This window comes from Seriola lalandi, unplaced genomic scaffold, assembly GCF_002814215.2.
Source record: "Seriola lalandi dorsalis isolate HSWRI2012SDOR001 ecotype SW California unplaced genomic scaffold, Sedor1 jcf7180002054947, whole genome shotgun sequence".
NCBI lineage: Eukaryota > Metazoa > Chordata > Actinopteri > Carangiformes > Carangidae > Seriola > Seriola lalandi.
In genome coordinates, this window is record NW_019525498.1 from 699681 (window position 1) to 716620 (window position 16940).

A 16940-nucleotide genomic window follows, 5' to 3' on the forward strand; every position below is an offset into this window, starting at 1 on the left:
CCCCGGCGGGCAGAGCTGGAGATACTCCGCCGGGCAACCTGCTGCAAACCCTGGAAACAGCCGATAAGCAGCACAGTTACCACACACAGGAGGACATAGAAAACACACTGAACCCAGTTTGAGTAAATTTACATGTACACCGCTTTTAAAATATAAGAAATAACCGACTGAAACCGACAAAACACGAGTGACACTGGCATGGAGGCTAAGCTAATGCTAGCTCCTCTGACGTCCTGACAGTATGACTTTGACCTCTACAAAACACTTTCAGGCTAAATGTTACCGCGCTTTCGGCACCCGCCAATAGTTCAGAAAACACACAGCCAACTCTTGAGTTAAGTGACAAAGCTACAAGGCAGGATGGAAGTTAAAAGTTGAAAGAACTTACAAATACGTGTCTGTACATCTCCACAATTCTGTCACACAAGGACACCGGAAAGCTCAACTTCCGTTTCAGTTTCTTCTTCTTCGTCGCGGGTATTAACGGCAGACTGCGCTCTGCTGCCCCCTGCGGTGTTAAACACGAACACATCTCTGACTCAGGGTTTCTTTTAAGGCTCAGTTCTGGTGTTAATTTAATAGGGCAACTCTTCACTTCCCCAACAAATTAAATTTGAATTGTTGAATGAATTGTTTTATTGTCAAGGCTCTAATAATACAGCCATTCATTTATTTTGTATTAATGCCACATACGTTTTTCAGTGGAAAATATTTTGTTCATTTCTCTAAATGGTTAGAAAAATAAAGACAAATTCTTACAAATCATTTACAATCTTAAAAAAAACCCAAAAAACAAACAAATCGCAAAAACCATTAAGTTTTATCGACGACTGTTAATATTTAACATGTAATTCAAAGATCTATGCATTTCAATATTTTTACCTCGTATCTTCAGTTTTTATCATCTAATAAAATATGTTTATATATTTATGTATATATTGTTTATGCATAGTTAACACATAAATCTAAACTATTCAAATATTTACCAATTAAGAAAAGGAATATAGAAACCAGGCTGATAAAGCAGAGTGAGCAACAAAGTGTATTTTCATTTAAATGACAAATTTATTAATTTAAAAGCAACAATACAACACGGATGGAGTATCAAAAGAAAATATCAAATATTAAGTGCTTCAAATAATTGCAGGTGACAGTTTATCTTGACAAAACATATTAAAAGAAGATAAACAACACATTTTCACTCAGCACAGTTTAACATGCAGCATCTGTTGTACACGTGTATTAATGTAGAATCTCAGTTCATTATCAGCTCAAAATGGCAGAATGTGGGTGTGGACCTACTTGTGCGCGTTAGATCGACTCTGTAGTGCAAATGCAGACGGACAAACATTTAATCACATTATACTGAGTTACTGTTCTATCATGCTGCATTGATTATCTTTTATTATTGCATGTAAACGACGATGAATGAAGCCACGACACTGTGTTAATGTACATTTTTCTGCAGTAGATTTACACACCTGCACCTTAAAGCTCCTCCAGTCAATGCAGCAAACTTAAAACCCACTTTAGGCTCAAAACCCCTGAGGTCTGGCGTGCAAATACTGGCTTTGCGATGCAAACATTTCTCAAAACTCTAAACTAAATACAAAAAAAACAAACATGTTATTTGTACATTTTCCAAACGTTTTGTGCTCCCTCTGACGTGGAAGCTGCTCAGCACGTTTTTAAAGTGCTACGACTCAGTGAAAGCTTGATTTGAGTTTAAAAGCAGGACGACGTCACAGACGAAACGAGGCACAGAGACGAGCCGCTCGAGCAGCTCGGTGATCACATCTACATCTCCGTTATCAAGCATGCAACTCAGGACTTACAGGAACAACTCTCCAGCTCACCTGGACCGCACCGACAGCACCTCAAGGATCTTATAGGGGCCTGGAAAGTTTCACAAACTTTTATTTCCTGGGCTTTTTACTAAGATTTGAGAATTCTTTTTGGGCTTTAATCAGATTTAGCTGACAGCAACCTGGTAATGTGACCTCCCACTGTGATGCTAGGACATGAGTCTAGTGGAAAAATATGAAATAAATTTATTTATTTAGTTTTTCTTGTGGCCAAGAAGTGGACAAATTTGAGAGGAACTCTTAATAACAATCAAAATTAGTTTGGATTTTTTTTCTACATTAATTAGGGCTGAACAATTAATTGAAATATAAGCGAAATCACAAAACGGCCAAGTGCAATATCCAATTGTTTGTTTGTTTAATACAAGTCTCAACAAAAATCATTTTTATATTTTCTTCCAGAGAAAATGAAATGAAAAAAAACTGCCATTCCTATTCAAATTGTGACTCACAAACAAAGTAAATGCAATGTGATGTTTTTGCTTATTGTTCAGCCCTAATATTAATGCAGTATTCAGATGCTCATGTGTTCATGTTCACATGAGCTTCAGCTGAACTCCTCTGTAGGTGTAGTTGTGCTATGAAGGCGTCACTTCATGGAGGAATGATTACCCGAAAGAAAAACAATGTTTTTAGACGTTGACTGTGGCGTCTAATATTTGGCTACTTCTCACTCATCAGCCACCGTCAAGGGATTTTAAACCTTTAAACCCTCGGCCGACAGCTGGAGAAGTTACTGTAGATAACACATTTTTAAATTGAACCACCCCTCTGGTCACTACATGAAGGTTCACCAGCAGCAGAGGCGAGCTGGAGAGCAGCTGCCGTCTCAGTTGGAGATGTCAGCGCTGTTGTTGCGGTTGCCGTATTTGTGGTGGATGATCAGCAGCACGACGCCCAGGAAGAAGCAGACGGAGCCCACGGTGATGTAGGCGATGCCCAGGAACGGGTTCTTGCCTCCCATCCAGGAGATGGTGCTCAGGATCATTCGCTTCCGGCCCTCGAAGCTGCGAACGGGATAATCTGAGTTCAACGAGTTCAAGAAAGAAAACAGCTGACGGTGTTTACAGAACAAACTGACCTCAGGGAAACTCACACGTCTGAGCTGGAAACCGTTTGTCAACACTTCACTTTGTCAACTGTCAGACTTCTACATCAGCTTTCTATTTATCTGTCTTTTTTCTTATTCCCAAACTTAACTCAGGAACGAGTCTGACTGTGAATTTAATATTTTTATAAAAAAGGGCGAAGAATGTGTTTAATGCAAATAAATTTCTGTGTTTTACCACAGAACGTGTTTGTTTATCTGTTGTTTTGGAACTGATCAGCAACAGTTTTGTTCCAGATGTTTGAGCCTAACATGAATCCAGGAGTTCAAGGTTTACCCGACCAGCTTTTTATTGTCCTCTAGCGTGATGTGTTAACGACCTGATGGCGTGCGTGTGCAGCGGCACGCTTCGTTTCTCGTGAAGGATACTGTAGACGACCTCCAGAGTGTAGTTTCCTCGGACCAGAGTTGGGACCATGTTGTTCTTCTTGTGGATGATGCGGTACAGTTTGCGGAAGGTCGGCAGAGCGGCGGTCCTCATCCAAACGATGAAGTCCTCGTTGATGAAGCCGTTGTTCTGTTGGTCCGAGTCCAGCTCGTAGACGGGCCTGCGCCAGTTCACCGGTTTCGTTGTGCCTGAGTTCGAAGGAAACAAATGAATGATTATTGATCAGTTATTTCTGATTGTACACTGGAATACCTCCCATTTTGAAAACCAATAGCTTTAACTAAACGTTCAATGTGTTTCAGGTTTTCATGCTTGTTTTCTTTCTGCCTGGGTGTAAACGCTCCAACAGATTCTGCAGAAACAACATATTTTCTCAGTTTTGGTCTCCATGCAAACTGACATATGGTTGTCATTGTTTACAGACTTTCTTCCTGGTGTGATGACATGGCCAAAGACTTTACATTAAATCCAGACAAATTACATTTTTGTGGGGGCGTTCGTGGCTCTAACAGGATAAGCCTGCCGGTTCCTTTGCTTTTGTTATTGTCAACAAATCCCACAAAAAGACCAAAACCAAGGTGTTTGTTTGTGTCTCGATACTTCCCTTCACTGTCTGTGGCTCTCAGTCTATTGATTCCTACTGAAGATGGAAATCTTTAAAAACCCCTCACAAACATATAGTTTCCTTTTTCAGTAATTTCCGGCAACATCTGCTGCAGTTTTAATCAAACAAACAGGAGGAAATAAAACATTTGTTGGGAACTATTTAATGAGTATTTGGGGCAGCAGGAAGGAGTGTGTGTGCTCTGAGGCACAGAGGAATAAAATGCATCAGGCTTTAATAATCACACAATACTAGTTAGTAGGATGTATTTCTAGATTTTCATATGATTTGTTGACAATAAGAAACAATATCACCAGACTTCTTGATCGACTAATATTCAACCTATTTGGAAAGGTCCTAAACCCAAGGAGAGGTAAAGAAAAAGCTGCTGATGAAACCTTGGAAAACTGCTGTGAGGTTTGTGTTTTCCCCCGGGTTCCTGAACTTCACGTGTTTGTCGGTCCACCAGGCGATTCCTGTGGCTGTCAGAGGAATCGGAACCTTTGTGCCGTTGGGGTCGTTGTAAAACAGCTCCAACGTGTCTGAGAGAGACGTGAAGACGGTGATCAGAAATAATTCTTCAGCCAAATAAAAGCACGTTTGTTCAGTCAACAGAAGAGGAAACTCACCATTGAACATGCTGTTAGCGATGGCCCCACATGGTGCGATTGGCTTGTTTTCGTGAACAGCATATGGCTCACACTCCTTGCTGGGTTTCTGTGAAGGAGGAGGAGACTGAAGATAAATGGCACCACATGCTGGACACATTTAAAGCTGCAACAGGCCAGTTGCTGTACAAAGATGTACAAACACACACTCAACTTACCCCACAATGACACTGTCATGTCGGCTTGATTCTTTATGTTTGTTATTATAACAGGAGGTTTCTACTAAAGGCTGTCAGTGCAGCACAAGTGAAAGTAATAGATGCATGTGTTAATTTAATATGATGCATCAAACTGTAACTGTGCCATAAGAGCAGATCTTTTGGAAATTTGTCCCTTTAATGTCCTCTGAATGAACAGTATCAGACGGACACATTGGGCGGGAGTTTGTGCAGTTTCATGGCTTCTGAAGTTGATATCTGGTGTGAGTTTCCTGGTGCAGCTCTGTCACTCTCAGTCATGTGTTACAGAGACATTTTATTTAAGTGACTCATACCTTGAGGGATTCAGTGTCTCCATTCAGCTGGCTGTCATCTCTCGACTTGACGTAGCGACGGTGGTTTTGGTAAAAGTTGGAGAGACCGTAATACATGAAGACGTTATTCTGTTGATTAAGAGAAAGAGTATAAAGGGTGTAATCAATCAGACTGGCTGCGTGACAGTTCTGGAGATCTGCGTATCTCAAAACTATATTTCTCACTTCATATGGCTGGTCCAGGTAGAAAGGTATTGTGCAGGTACACGGCCTCGTGCTGTTCCAGCTGAAGTTCTGGGAGCAGTTGAAGCAGGGACTGGACATGTCGACTCCTGTGTAATCGATCTGTGAGCAGCAAGGAAACTCATGAACTCTCTCTCTATAAATACACAGCATATACATGTAAAGAAAATTTTATCTAACACTTTTCAAAGTAGTAGTTACACCAGAAGGACGCAAATCTTTGCTGGTGTTTTTGCTTTTAAAAAAAATATTAAACTGTGCATCATTATACTATTATTAAAAATAGTTGATAATTGTATTTCTGTCGACTAATTGATTAATCGACTATTTGTTGCAGCTCTATACATTCTTCAGTCTTCATGAAATGTTCTCTTCTGTAAAAGAGATACTGGAGACAGTTATTCACGTTTCTAGATGAACATGGCTTTTCAGAAAATGTCTTGTCACATAAAACAAAACCCGGAGAACTGCCAATATATGCGGCCAGAGTAAAACGCACAATTTTTTAAATGGAGTTTGGCGTGAGTCGTGCATCATGTTGCGTTATTGGGTAGAAATAATAACTACATATTTATAACTACATATTTATTCCATGGTTGACACTGTTTACTCCTGACATGTCATGTAACGTTACCTCGAACTCCTTGATGTTATTGGACGTTACATACAGGCCGATGCCGATGGGGATGAAGATGAGTCCGATGATGAAGAAAGCAGGTAGGACGGTGCCCGCAGTGAGGATGGGCTGCCATGCCGGAAGTCTCTGCTGTTTAAACGCAGTGTTTTCTGGCTTCTTGCTCCGCAGATTGCCGCCACCGGGCCCGGACACGGTGATGTGTCCATCCTCGTCTTTGGCGTTGTAGCTAGACGCCATCATGACTGCTGATCGTTGTTACGAAGTTGTTGCTAACGTTAGCCAGCTAACACCGTTAGCTTCTCACCGTCACTAATTTGTAAACACACCAGATTTAACGTCCCACTGACGCTCTGACATATGACGACTAGCGACGTAAGTTACAAATTACGTTGCTAACATAATGTCATTTGTGTTTGTTCAATATTCGATAGATTTAGTCCATTGCGTCAATCACCAAACGGCTAGCTAAAACGCTAACCACTGCTGGTCCTCCGGGAAGTTTACAAACAAGTGTACGCAGCGCGCGGTGACCTCACCGCTTCGGTTGCTGCCTTCAGGTGCCGTCGTGAATATCGGAAATTATTGTTACAGTCAATTATCAAACAATGGGATATTTTAAGGACACCTACACCGATTTAAAGAATGAGCTGAACAGGCAGAAACAATGAATGACTAATACTAATAAAATAATCTTTAATTTCAGCGCTGATGGAAGTTTATTTATTATAGACTGACAGACAAACAGTCGATCAAACAGTTCAGAGTGTATACGTTCAGTATTTATTCAGTACCTGCTTCCATCGTGAAGAAGTGGTCAGTCATTATGCATCATTATTTCTGTGTGATTTATCACAACAATCAGAAAATAATCACATGGACTTAAAAGGAAAATGTATGACGTGTGTTTAAAATTGAATTTAAACAGAAAAACACATGTTCTTTGTTATAAGTGGCTTTTTGGGAAGAAAACAAACACGGAAGAACTTCAAATTCTGAATTTGTACTTGTGTGTGTAACAGCTTTGATAAACAGAGATAATATGCAAATGGTTCATTCTTTATACTGTATTTACTATACCATCAAATACACTTAAATCTCACGTCATTGCTGTCATTATCATTCCTACTTTCAGTACAACCTATGTAATTCAACAACTTTCGAAATCCAACTTTAAACCACATTCAGTTGTCCAGAACCATATCACACATAACAGGAGCTCAGGAATACTTCATGCCAAAAATATATATATTGAACAATTTCATAATCCTCAATTTTCAAACAAAAAAAGAAAATGAAAGCCAACAGGTAAAAGGAACCTATTCTGATTCTTTTTCTGTCATGTGGCATCTATTGATTATATGTATTAACTAAAAATTCTCATGGAAATTGATCAGTTTTGTGCCAAATTCACGTGAAAATAGATCTGATATCTTTCACGTATCATAATTTCATATTCCAAACTGCATATCGCACATACAGTATATAACCTGCCGATGACATCCTTTCTGCTCTTTATTCATTTCAAACTGCAGCCTTGTTTGTATCATGTCTTGTATAATGTAAGAGACGTTTCTGTCTCAGTGTCTTGATGAGGTTCTTCAGATAAAAGAACATTATCTCCCATCGGACACCCTCAGATCTCAGCTCAGCGCCGGCTGGTGGCTGAATCCATCACTGAACCTGTGGTAGAGAATCACAACAGATCTGGTTTCCTCATTTTGGCTCAACGATCAAATTTATTTATGACGATTCTCTGAAGAATGAATTTAATTATTTGATAAAACATGTAATAGAATATATTTGAAGTAATCCATGTAGTCACACCACTTAAATGGAAATTGAAGGTAAATGATCTGTATTTTATTGTGTTACATATTTGAAGCAGTTAACAGAGAGTGTGACACTAATGGGCCCAGACAGGTAAAAGCCTGTAGTTGTAGCTGGAGTCCGTTGGCCATTAATTGTTATCACAATATTGATATGATATTGATATTGATCTCTACATTTTTATTCAGGAAACAAGAAGAATTTGAGACGCAGCTTCACTGCAGCAGGAAAGTCCTTGTCCAGGTTCCTCTACAGTTTTCCCAGAGGAAGAGGGACATGGCATGACCAGGCTCTGATGGGATTTTAACAATCCTGCCTCTGATGTTGTTCCCAGGAAGAAACATTTGATCCACCAAAGTCTCCGTGCGGCGGCGGCAGCGGCGGCCTCGAGGGAGTCACGGCCAACACGCTGCAGCAGAAACAAAAACACTCAGCTTGTTATGAATCAGCGTTTGACACTGTCCTCGTGTTTACCCTCCTGTTTTCCAGATGCTTCCTCCAGACTCTTATTACCAACCATCTCTCAGTCTGTCCTCTGCTTTGTTTAATATGCTACACCCCCCCCCGATCCATCAGCAGCATCTCCCACTATCTGTCTCTCTCTCTATCTGTCTCTCTCTCTGTCTCTCTCTCTCTCTCTGTGTCTCTCTCTCTGTGTCTCTCTCTCTGTGTCTCTCTCTCTGTCTCTCTCTCTCTGTCTCTCTATCTGTCTCTCTCTCATTCTGTCTCTCTCTCTCTCTCTGTCTCTCTCTCTGTGTCTCTCTCTCTGTCTCTCTCTCTCTCTCTGTCTCTCTCTCATTCTGTCTCTCTCTCTGTCTCTCTCTCTCTGTCTCTCTCTCTCTCTGTGTCTCTCTCTCTGTGTCTCTCTCTCTGTGTCTCTCTCTATCTGTCTCTCTCTCTCTCTCTCTCCCTCTCTGTCTCTCTCTCTCTCCTTCTCTCTCTCTCTCTCTCTCTGTCCCTCCCTCTTGGCTCTTTGCTTATTAGTGGCTAATTAAGGCAGCAGAGTTTGTTGACAGCTAATCATTTATTCCGGTCTCTGTTCTCCTATTAGAAAACATCACAGCCTGCAGATAATGTAGTTTATTGATTTGTGTTTAATGAGATATTGCAGCGAGGCAGCCATTCAGACGAAGTGTGAGGCTGCTACAGTCTCATCATTTATAAGTTTAGAAACATCACATTTATAAATGGCGTCAGTTTCCTCTTGAACCGGCCGTGCTGTGTTTGTACTTGTCCACGAGAGGGAGCCAGACGCTCACTGTCTCCGAAGTGATGCTGAAAACATTAAATATGATCTACAGTAATATTATGATGCAGCTGTGAACACAGACATCTCCCTGATGCATCACTGTCTCTGCTCAGTTTCACAGAACTCACAGATCTTTATGTAAAACTGGACCAAGACCAACTCCTCTCACTTTAAAACAGTGATGTCACTCATGGAAAATGTTTGTGGTCAACCTGAACTGTACCTACGAAGTCAAGTTAAATCATTTATTAACTTATTTCAGGTACAAATGTAGAACCGACTCATTCAATCCGTGTTTTTCAAAACATAAAGGGTCAGTTCACCTTAAATACAAACATACATAATAACCTTTAACATTTGAATTTGTTTTTTTAAAAGGTTTTAAATATAACTTCTCTCGTATTTTGACAAATCGTCATCATTGACAGTGTGAATTAGCCATTAGCACTTCCTGTTTGCAGAGAGCCGTCACTGGATCACTGATACTGAAGAAAACCTTAAACTTCTGAAGCAACAAACAGCGTCTTTTTTCGATGATTTCTACACAGATCTGTGGACGTGTGTTCGTGGTGGATGAGAGATAAGAATGTGTGTGACTCCAAATCTGAATGTCAGTCTGCTCTGGAGAATCCACAGAAACCCACCGACACCTAATCAGAAATATCATCTTTTGTTCTTTTCCTGTCATTTTCTGTCGTTATCCAAAGTATTTCAATCGACAACATTTATAGTTTGTGTGAATTCGACGCTAAACACTTAGTTGTGATGGTTTTCATATGGTACATTTTCCTTTTTCCACGACGTGTTGTTTTCACACATGGAACCGTCACATGAAGCGTACGGGAACGTGTAAGCTCTGAAAATTAGTTTTCATGGCTGTTCAGCTGCATGGGTTAATGTTATGGAGGTTTCCTGGTTGATACTCACCCCTTTGTAAGCTCACACACACACACACACACACACATAAAATGAAAGCTACAAAGCCATGGTGGTCCTTGGTTCAGAGATAAATAGTTTTTATTTTGGTGCCTGTCACAGTTGATGAGTAAATCATTCTCCACAAACAGTTCACAGTGCTCCGGCCACTGGAAACCTCCATAAGCTGTGGTGAAATAAACAAATGCTATGAAGAATATGACTGATGAGATTAAAAGTCTAGACCCTACTGCCGAGGATGGCCGACATGAAGTTAATCAAGATGGAGCTGTCACATGCAAAGACAGGTGCATAAACATTAACCCTTAAAAACCTGCTCTTTTAATTACATGAAATATCTGACAACATGTAAAGTTCAAACTGAAGGTGTGAAGATAGAAACTCGTGTTTGGAAGCTGCAGCGTCACAGTGTGTGTGTGTGTGTGTGTGTGTGTGTGTGTGTGTGTGTGTGCTGATGTGGCCTGTGTCTCACATTTGGCAGCAGATTCAGCAACAAACTCAATCATGAGATGATCACATTGAGGCGTTGCCATGGCAGCGTGTTTAGCCCTCAGCTCTTGCCTGCTGCTGCTGCAGAGGCCGAGCCGCACACCATCGACTTCCTCAGCTCGATTTTCATCGACTGGCTCTCGGCCCGCGACTCTAACCTCGCCACCGCCGACACCCCCAGAACCGCCTTGCTGCTGGGTCTCATACCTTTTGACACAGGGATCCGTGTGGCGGCGCTCCGAGCTGACTGCACATCCGAACCGGGCTGGAGGGTAAACAAGGAAACAACATGAAGACACAGAGGCGAGGAGTTGAAACACAGGAAGAGAGTTTTATATAACTGTGCTGTAGGTAGAAGGTGGACGCCACAGTAAGCGTGATTTCTGAGATTCGGAAGTCAAAGAGTTGCCAAGGTTACAAGTCCAGGTTCACTCCAGGGGCCAGAGGCATAAAACTCTGTAGATTAAACCAGAAAGATTCGTACGCATTCTCTTCATCAGAGTTATAAAGCTGTGCTGTTCTACTTTATGAATCTCTCTCGTTGAGAAATTAGGCGCATGTGCACCGGCCTCATTTCCACTCCCACTTCAATTAGCCATAAGTGGATGAAGACTCTCCCTTAATCAATCAGTTTGTCTCCAGTGATCAGACACTGCATCAGTTTACTTTAGTACAATCACTCTAATGTTTCACTCTGAGCTTCATTTATTAAGACTCTCATTATTAATATTAAAATAGTTTCAAACAGTTACAGGATGATTCACAGTAAATAATCAGGGTATTAAATGATGCTGAAGGAAACACGGAGTGGAATTATCTCTGTTCATGAATTGTAAAAAAGTTGTAAACGGTAAAACTTATAATGATGACAAGTGAAGCTCCGTGAAGTTGGTTTTATTTGATGTTAAATGACGCGTCTCGTCTTCTTTTGTACTTTCACTTCACTGTAACTTGGATCTCTCGGTTTCTTTTTTTATACATCTGGCCCGTGGTCTGTTGTGGTTCATGGTCTGCGTGTTTTACATACTGTACAATACATTTAACGTTCTACAGAGACTCAAAATCACAGCTTACTGGCTCCATTCACACCCGTGTGAGTGTTAACCAGGCCCGGCTCTCTCTGGGATATTAATGTACGTCGGGTTCGGTCACATACTGGAGGTTTGAACATCTGTAATCTTACGTGTAAGGTTTAAGTGCGGAGGTCAAACTGCTCACTTTGTGCCTGTGTTTGGTTAAAAGGAGGAAATCTGTCAGTTGGGAGTTTTGTGCCTCTGCAGAGCTGCATTCGATGCATGTCAGATCACTCCGGTGTTAGTTCATACCAGTGAGGTCACATATCATAAAGGTGCTGTTTTATACCTGGAGAGAGCGCTATCTATGCAGCACACACCACCTGATTTCATTTTGAAACATTTCAGAAGCAACTGAAACGTAAAAATATGAGACATCACTCAGACATGTTTGTTTGTGACTGTCAAAACATTCAGAAAGGGAGAAGATGGAGGACGCTCTCACCACTGACTGTGTGGGCCTGGAGGCCGCCGAGGTGACGGGTGTGATCGTTATGCTGCTCGTCATCTTGCTCGGGGTCGTCTTCCCCGTTGCGGGTTGCCGTGGGGACCGGAGCACCGTTCCTGTCGACGCTTCTTTGCTCTCTGAGCTCATAGCGAGAGTTTTGAGCTTCAGCATGGGACCACCACATCCCTCAGACGGCCTTTTGAACTGTGGGCCCAGGTGGATGTGGATCTTATTGTCCTCTGTGGTGATGATGTTGCTGTTGGCGCTGTATTTCCTGACAGGTGGAAGCCCCGGTTGCTTCTCCGGGGTCATCTTGATCACCGTGCGGGTCGCGGTGATTTCGTGAGGCTCAGGTGAGGCACATGCTTCAGCCACAGGTGTAGTGCTGACAGTGATGATGGACACCGGAGACTGAAGGCCCCTGGAGCTGCTGCCGCTGGTCTTCTCCGGACTCTTGGCCCTGGAGATGGTGGTTATCGTGACCGGAGACTTGGCTCGATCGAGACCTCCCGCCGCGTCGCAGGCTTTGCTCTTGGAGCTCACGGTCGTGGGCTTGGGGACGATCGTGATGCGAGGTTTCTGAAGGCCGAGCGTCGGGATGATGGTGGTGCTGGAGAAGAAATCCTCAGCTCGAGGGCTGGTGATCTCCAGCGTGGCCGTGCTGTTCTCGTGATCCGGAGTCACTCGGATGTGCAGCGGCTGACCCGGCTTTTGGGACATGGTCATTTCCGGCGGGAGCAAGGACGTCCTGTTGGTCTTCTCAGACGAGGTGAGAGTGATGGCCTCTCTCTTTTTCATCCAGGGGACCCAGGACTTTCTTGCCCCGAGTTCTGCAGACGCCGGAGGGTAACGTTCAAGGACTGTGGGCTTCTTAAGACCCCGCTGTCTGAGGTTGCTCATTAAGTGGTTTTCCTCGAGGACTGATTTTCGGATAAAGCCCGCCGTCGTCTCATCCTCAGCCGGCTCACCGCCGATCACATCCGTCTGCACCGCTGTGGAGGTCACCGGGACGTCGACCATCCTCCTGCCGTTCATACTCGGCCTCAAGGCGCGACTGTAGCGCTTGGTGGCCTCCAGCTCCTTGATGAGGCCGTCCACTTCCTGACTCATGCTCTTCCTCTTCTGCTCCTCCTCCATGAACCTCTGCTGCAGGACGGAGTAATCCACCTGCAGCTGGGAGAGCTGGTCCTCCTTGTTCATCAGCTCGTGGATTTTCTCCTTCAGGGCCTGGACGTCCGCCTGCAGCTCTCTGGTTTTAGCCTCCTCCATCTTGCAGCGAATCCTCAGCTCGGCCTCGGGACTCATGACCTCGCCTTTCTCTATCGCTTTGTTTCTGGCGATCTGACTTTTCATTTCTTCCAGCAGCTTAGAGAGGGCGTTTGCTTTGTCCTGCTCTGTTCTGAATTTCTTCTCCAGCAGATCGTACTCGTCCTCTGTTTTCATTAAATCTCCCTCCACCACCTCCAGTTGTTTGAGCCTGCTCTTTAGTCTTTCTATTTCTAGCGTGAGCTCTTTCACTTTGTTGTCTTCATCTGGATTCTTGTTACTGTCCCTGTTGGCCCACTTCCTCTGCATTTCCCTCTCCATCTCCTCCAGTCCGTCCACTCTTATTTTCATACCACTTATCTTCTTATTAAGCTCCCGACACTTTTCCTCTTCACTTGCTAGTCTTGTTTTTAGCTCGTCTTTCTCTCTAGCGAGCATCGTCACTTTAACCTCCATCTCTGATTTGAATTTGAGAAGCTTCTTGCTCTCCTCAATCAGCTTCTCCGTGACCTCTGTCACCTTGCCTTGCTCCGCCTTGAACATCTTACTTAAATCATCACTTTTCTGTTCTTCCTGTTTGAGTCTCTCCGCCATGTTTTTCCTTTCGTCCACCAGTATGACGGTGAAGGACTTCAGCTTCATGAGGTCGTCTTTGAAGACCATTTCTGCCTTTTCAAACTTCGACTCCGACGACTCCAGTTCTTTCAGCCGGTTTTTCACCGTGTCCAGGTCACCGGCCAGATCCTTCACAACACGTTTCTCTTTTTCCAGGTTTGCGTGAAGCTGAGAACACTCTGTTTTGCTCCTGTTGAAAGCTCCCTCCAGTTTCTCCAGTTCAACCATCCTCTTCTGCAGTTTATCCACCTCCAGCCTCAGCTCCTTGCTGTGGTTCTCCTCCTCCTGCAGCCTCTTCCTCAGCTCCCTGCACTGAGTCTCTGTCTTGGTGATCTCCTCGTCCTTGCCCTCCATCTCCAGCACTCTCTTCCGCAGATTCTCCAGCTCGGCCATGACGGACGAATTGCCGCACTCCCCTTTGCTGATCTTCTCCCTCAGCTCCTGCAGGTCCTCCTCTGATTTCTGCAGCGCCTTGTTGCTCTCCTCCAGCTCCTCGATCTTGTGCGCGAGTCCCGCCAGCTTCAGCCTCAGCTGTCGGCTTTGTGTGTCGTGGTTGGCCAGCTTTGAGTTCATCTCCTCGTGCTCCTGCGTGAACTTGGCCGCTCTGTGCTCCAGCTCGGCCTCCAGCTTCAGGACCTTCTGGCCGTCCTCCTTGGCGGTGTCGGTGGCCGCCGCCAATCGCTGCTCTTTCTCCTGCAGCTTCTGAGTGAGGTCCTGGATCTTCTGGCTCTGCTGGTCGATCTGCTCGATGTGCAGCTGCCGCTCGTCTACCAACATCAGGGCAAAGGACTTGAGCTTCACCAGCTCCGCTCTGACCTTCTCCAGCCTCCTGTTGTGGTCCTTGTCCTTACGAGCCTGGTAGGCCTTCTCCTGCTCCAGCAGCCGCTTGAGTCTGAGACACAGACAGAGTAAAACACAGGATGTGACTGAACATATTTTAACAGAAGAATCCTGAAACAATTTCACATCAAAATGTTGACAAACATGTTTACAATCATTGGCTGCAGAAAAATAACAGTTATTATCAAGCACTCCTTTATCCTCATGTTCGACAACTCCTCCCAGGACATCTGCTCACCAAATTAAAACCATTAACTATAATTGCCTTTATTCCTGTATCAGAGGCAGAAAGATTTGATGCATTACTAAAAAAAAAAAAAAACCAAAGCAGGCATGAAGCAGGAAAGCAGAACAAATGGCAGCAGCAGGAAAACGGAGGGAACAAAGGAAATAAAAAAAAAGAAGCACATTAGATTGTGAACTCTGGTGATTCTCTCTGACAGAGATCAGCCCGTCCTGTCCAGACTTCACCACAGGGAGGAATCACAGCTGCAGGTCAGTGTGGGGTTGATCACGAGCTGATCACAGCCGGTCGACAGGCTGATAATAATTTGTTTTATTTTAACTCCATGATTGTCAAAATGATAATTCTGAGGTTTTTACAGCTTGTTTCTCTGTCCTGCACAACATTAGTTTCACACTGACACCTTCAGTAACTGGATTTGATATTTTATTCTGAAAGAGTAACTTCACAGCTGACTGCACCAGCGGCGTTTTGCTGCCCTCTCTGGTTGAACGCCCAGCGGTGATGTCACAGGGTCGTGGAGTACACCTGAACATCACTGCAGCCAGGTGAAACATTAAACCACCGGAGGTCAGCGATTTCCAGTTAATGTTAAAGTCTCTTTAAGGCGCAATCAAACGTTTGAAGTTATTTGTGAAAACCCGACCGCTGGATTGTTTCTGTAGACTGAACCGATACTGAGAGAGAGAGTGTGTGTGTGTGTGTGTGTGTGTGTGTGTGTGTGTGTGTGTGTGTGTGTGTGTGTGTGTGTGGCAGCTCAGCCTATAACTGATCTACCTCCAGCCTCTTTCCTCTTGTCTCTGTCAGTTTATAAAGTAGATTCATGACATGCATCCAGCTGCATCCTCTCGCCTCTCACCTGCGTTCTGTCTGACAGTCGTTTCGTGTTCTCATCTCCAGATGTTTTTTTAAAAAACATGAAGAAATTCATCATCGTTCACCTTTACTGCATCTCAGTTCAACAACACTGTAGTATCTGGTTCACAAAGTCGAGTCTGCACATCTCTAGTATGAGTTTTACCTTGTGTTTTAACTTCTTCTTCTTCTGAATGCAAGAAACAAACAAACAAACAAACAAACAAACAAACAAACAAACAAACCAACGCACCTTTAAAAGACAGACAAGAATGAATAATGCAACTCCACTTGGCACTTGTAGATATCTTACTTCCTGAGTCACTGAGAGTCTTTGTGGATGTTTTGATTCTTACACTGACAGATTTAAACTTGCCTCAGCGCATGAAACCGGCAGGATGAAGTGATAATACGAGGCTCTGCAGAGCTGCCAACAAAGTTCTGAGACTTCAACCTGCCTGAGTTAATGTCTGTGGATGTTTAACTAATCTCTGCAGGAGTCTGTGAGTGCCTGAGAGAAAGTCTCTCCCATGGGACACGCACCGTCACATCAGACTCCTGAGCACAAACAGGTCTCAGCGCTGCACGACAGGAGCTCTTCAAAAAGTCCGTATCAAACACCGATTCTACACAAAGAGCTCCTCCTGTGTCACTAACGTCTCTCCAGAAACTCTGCTCAACTTACCAACCAGTTGGGATGCAGGACAGGTTGATCCATATCTGAGGGTGTTTTTAAAGCTGAGCAGGAGGCAGACTGCTGCTGCTGCTGCTGCTGCTGGGAGTCTCACAGGGTCAGGGAGCGAGGGAGGGAGCGAGGGAGGGAGCGAGGGAGGGAGGGAGGGAGGGAGCGAGGGAGGGAGCGAGGGAGGGAGGGGCCCTGGGCTCCGCGGGGAATTAGCCATCACATTCCTAACATGTCATGAGTGGACAATGAGAAAGGTGGATGTTGTGCTAAACAGCACCGCTCTGCTGGCTGCTGATGTCACCCACCCCTCCATATATGGTGCACAGAGCCGCTGCCCTAATGTGGACACTGGGGGGGGGGGTTTCAAGCCCTGTGGGGAGGTGAGGGGGGGGCAGCTTTCAGGGAGCACTTTCCAACTGCTTTGTTTT

The 16940-nt window shown here is 44.0% G+C and overlaps 2 protein-coding genes across 4 annotated transcripts in view; both read right to left on the reverse strand.

Moving 5' to 3' along the window:
• Window positions 1–1045: 1045 nt before the first annotated feature.
• On the reverse strand, window positions 1046–6496 carry LOC111645243 (cell cycle control protein 50A-like). Its single transcript, XM_023394364.2, has 7 exons — window positions 5983–6496; window positions 5331–5450; window positions 5127–5234; window positions 4595–4682; window positions 4364–4507; window positions 3343–3549; window positions 1046–2888 (listed from the first exon to the last, which is right to left on the reverse strand). Exons 1-7 carry the CDS (start codon window positions 6223–6225, stop codon window positions 2695–2697), a joined length of 1104 nt encoding a protein of 367 aa, XP_023250132.1. The 5' UTR covers window positions 6226–6496; the 3' UTR covers window positions 1046–2694.
• Window positions 6497–6742: 246 nt separating this feature from the next.
• The window catches only part of filip1b (filamin A interacting protein 1b), a 39764-nt gene continuing 29566 nt past the window's right edge, over window positions 6743–16940 (reverse strand). For 2 of the 3 annotated variants that reach the window (XM_023394296.2, XM_023394295.2), the window contains exons 5-6: window positions 12005–14780; window positions 10056–10751 (exon numbers count right to left, since the gene is read on the reverse strand). In XM_023394296.2, coding sequence (XP_023250064.1) covers window positions 10548–10751; window positions 12005–14780 — 2980 coding nt within the window. In that variant the 3' untranslated portion in view covers window positions 10056–10547. Of the gene's footprint in view, window positions 8222–10055; window positions 10752–12004; window positions 14781–16940 lie in introns of those variants that run through there. The other variant, XM_023394297.2, reaches the window with a different exon arrangement.

Excerpts from the sequence above, each read along its gene's own strand:
- LOC111645243 (XM_023394364.2), bottom strand. The coding sequence starts at position 6,225 with ATGATGGCGTCTAGCTACAACGCCAAAGACGAGGATGGACACATCACC. Across the intron at positions 4,683-5,126 it reads GAGACACTGAATCCCTCAAG|AAACCCAGCAAGGAGTGTGA; the intron begins GTATGAGTCACT and ends CCTCCTTCACAG. Across the intron at positions 3,550-4,363 it reads CCTCACAGCAGTTTTCCAAG|GCACAACGAAACCGGTGAAC; the intron begins GTTTCATCAGCA and ends CTTCGAACTCAG.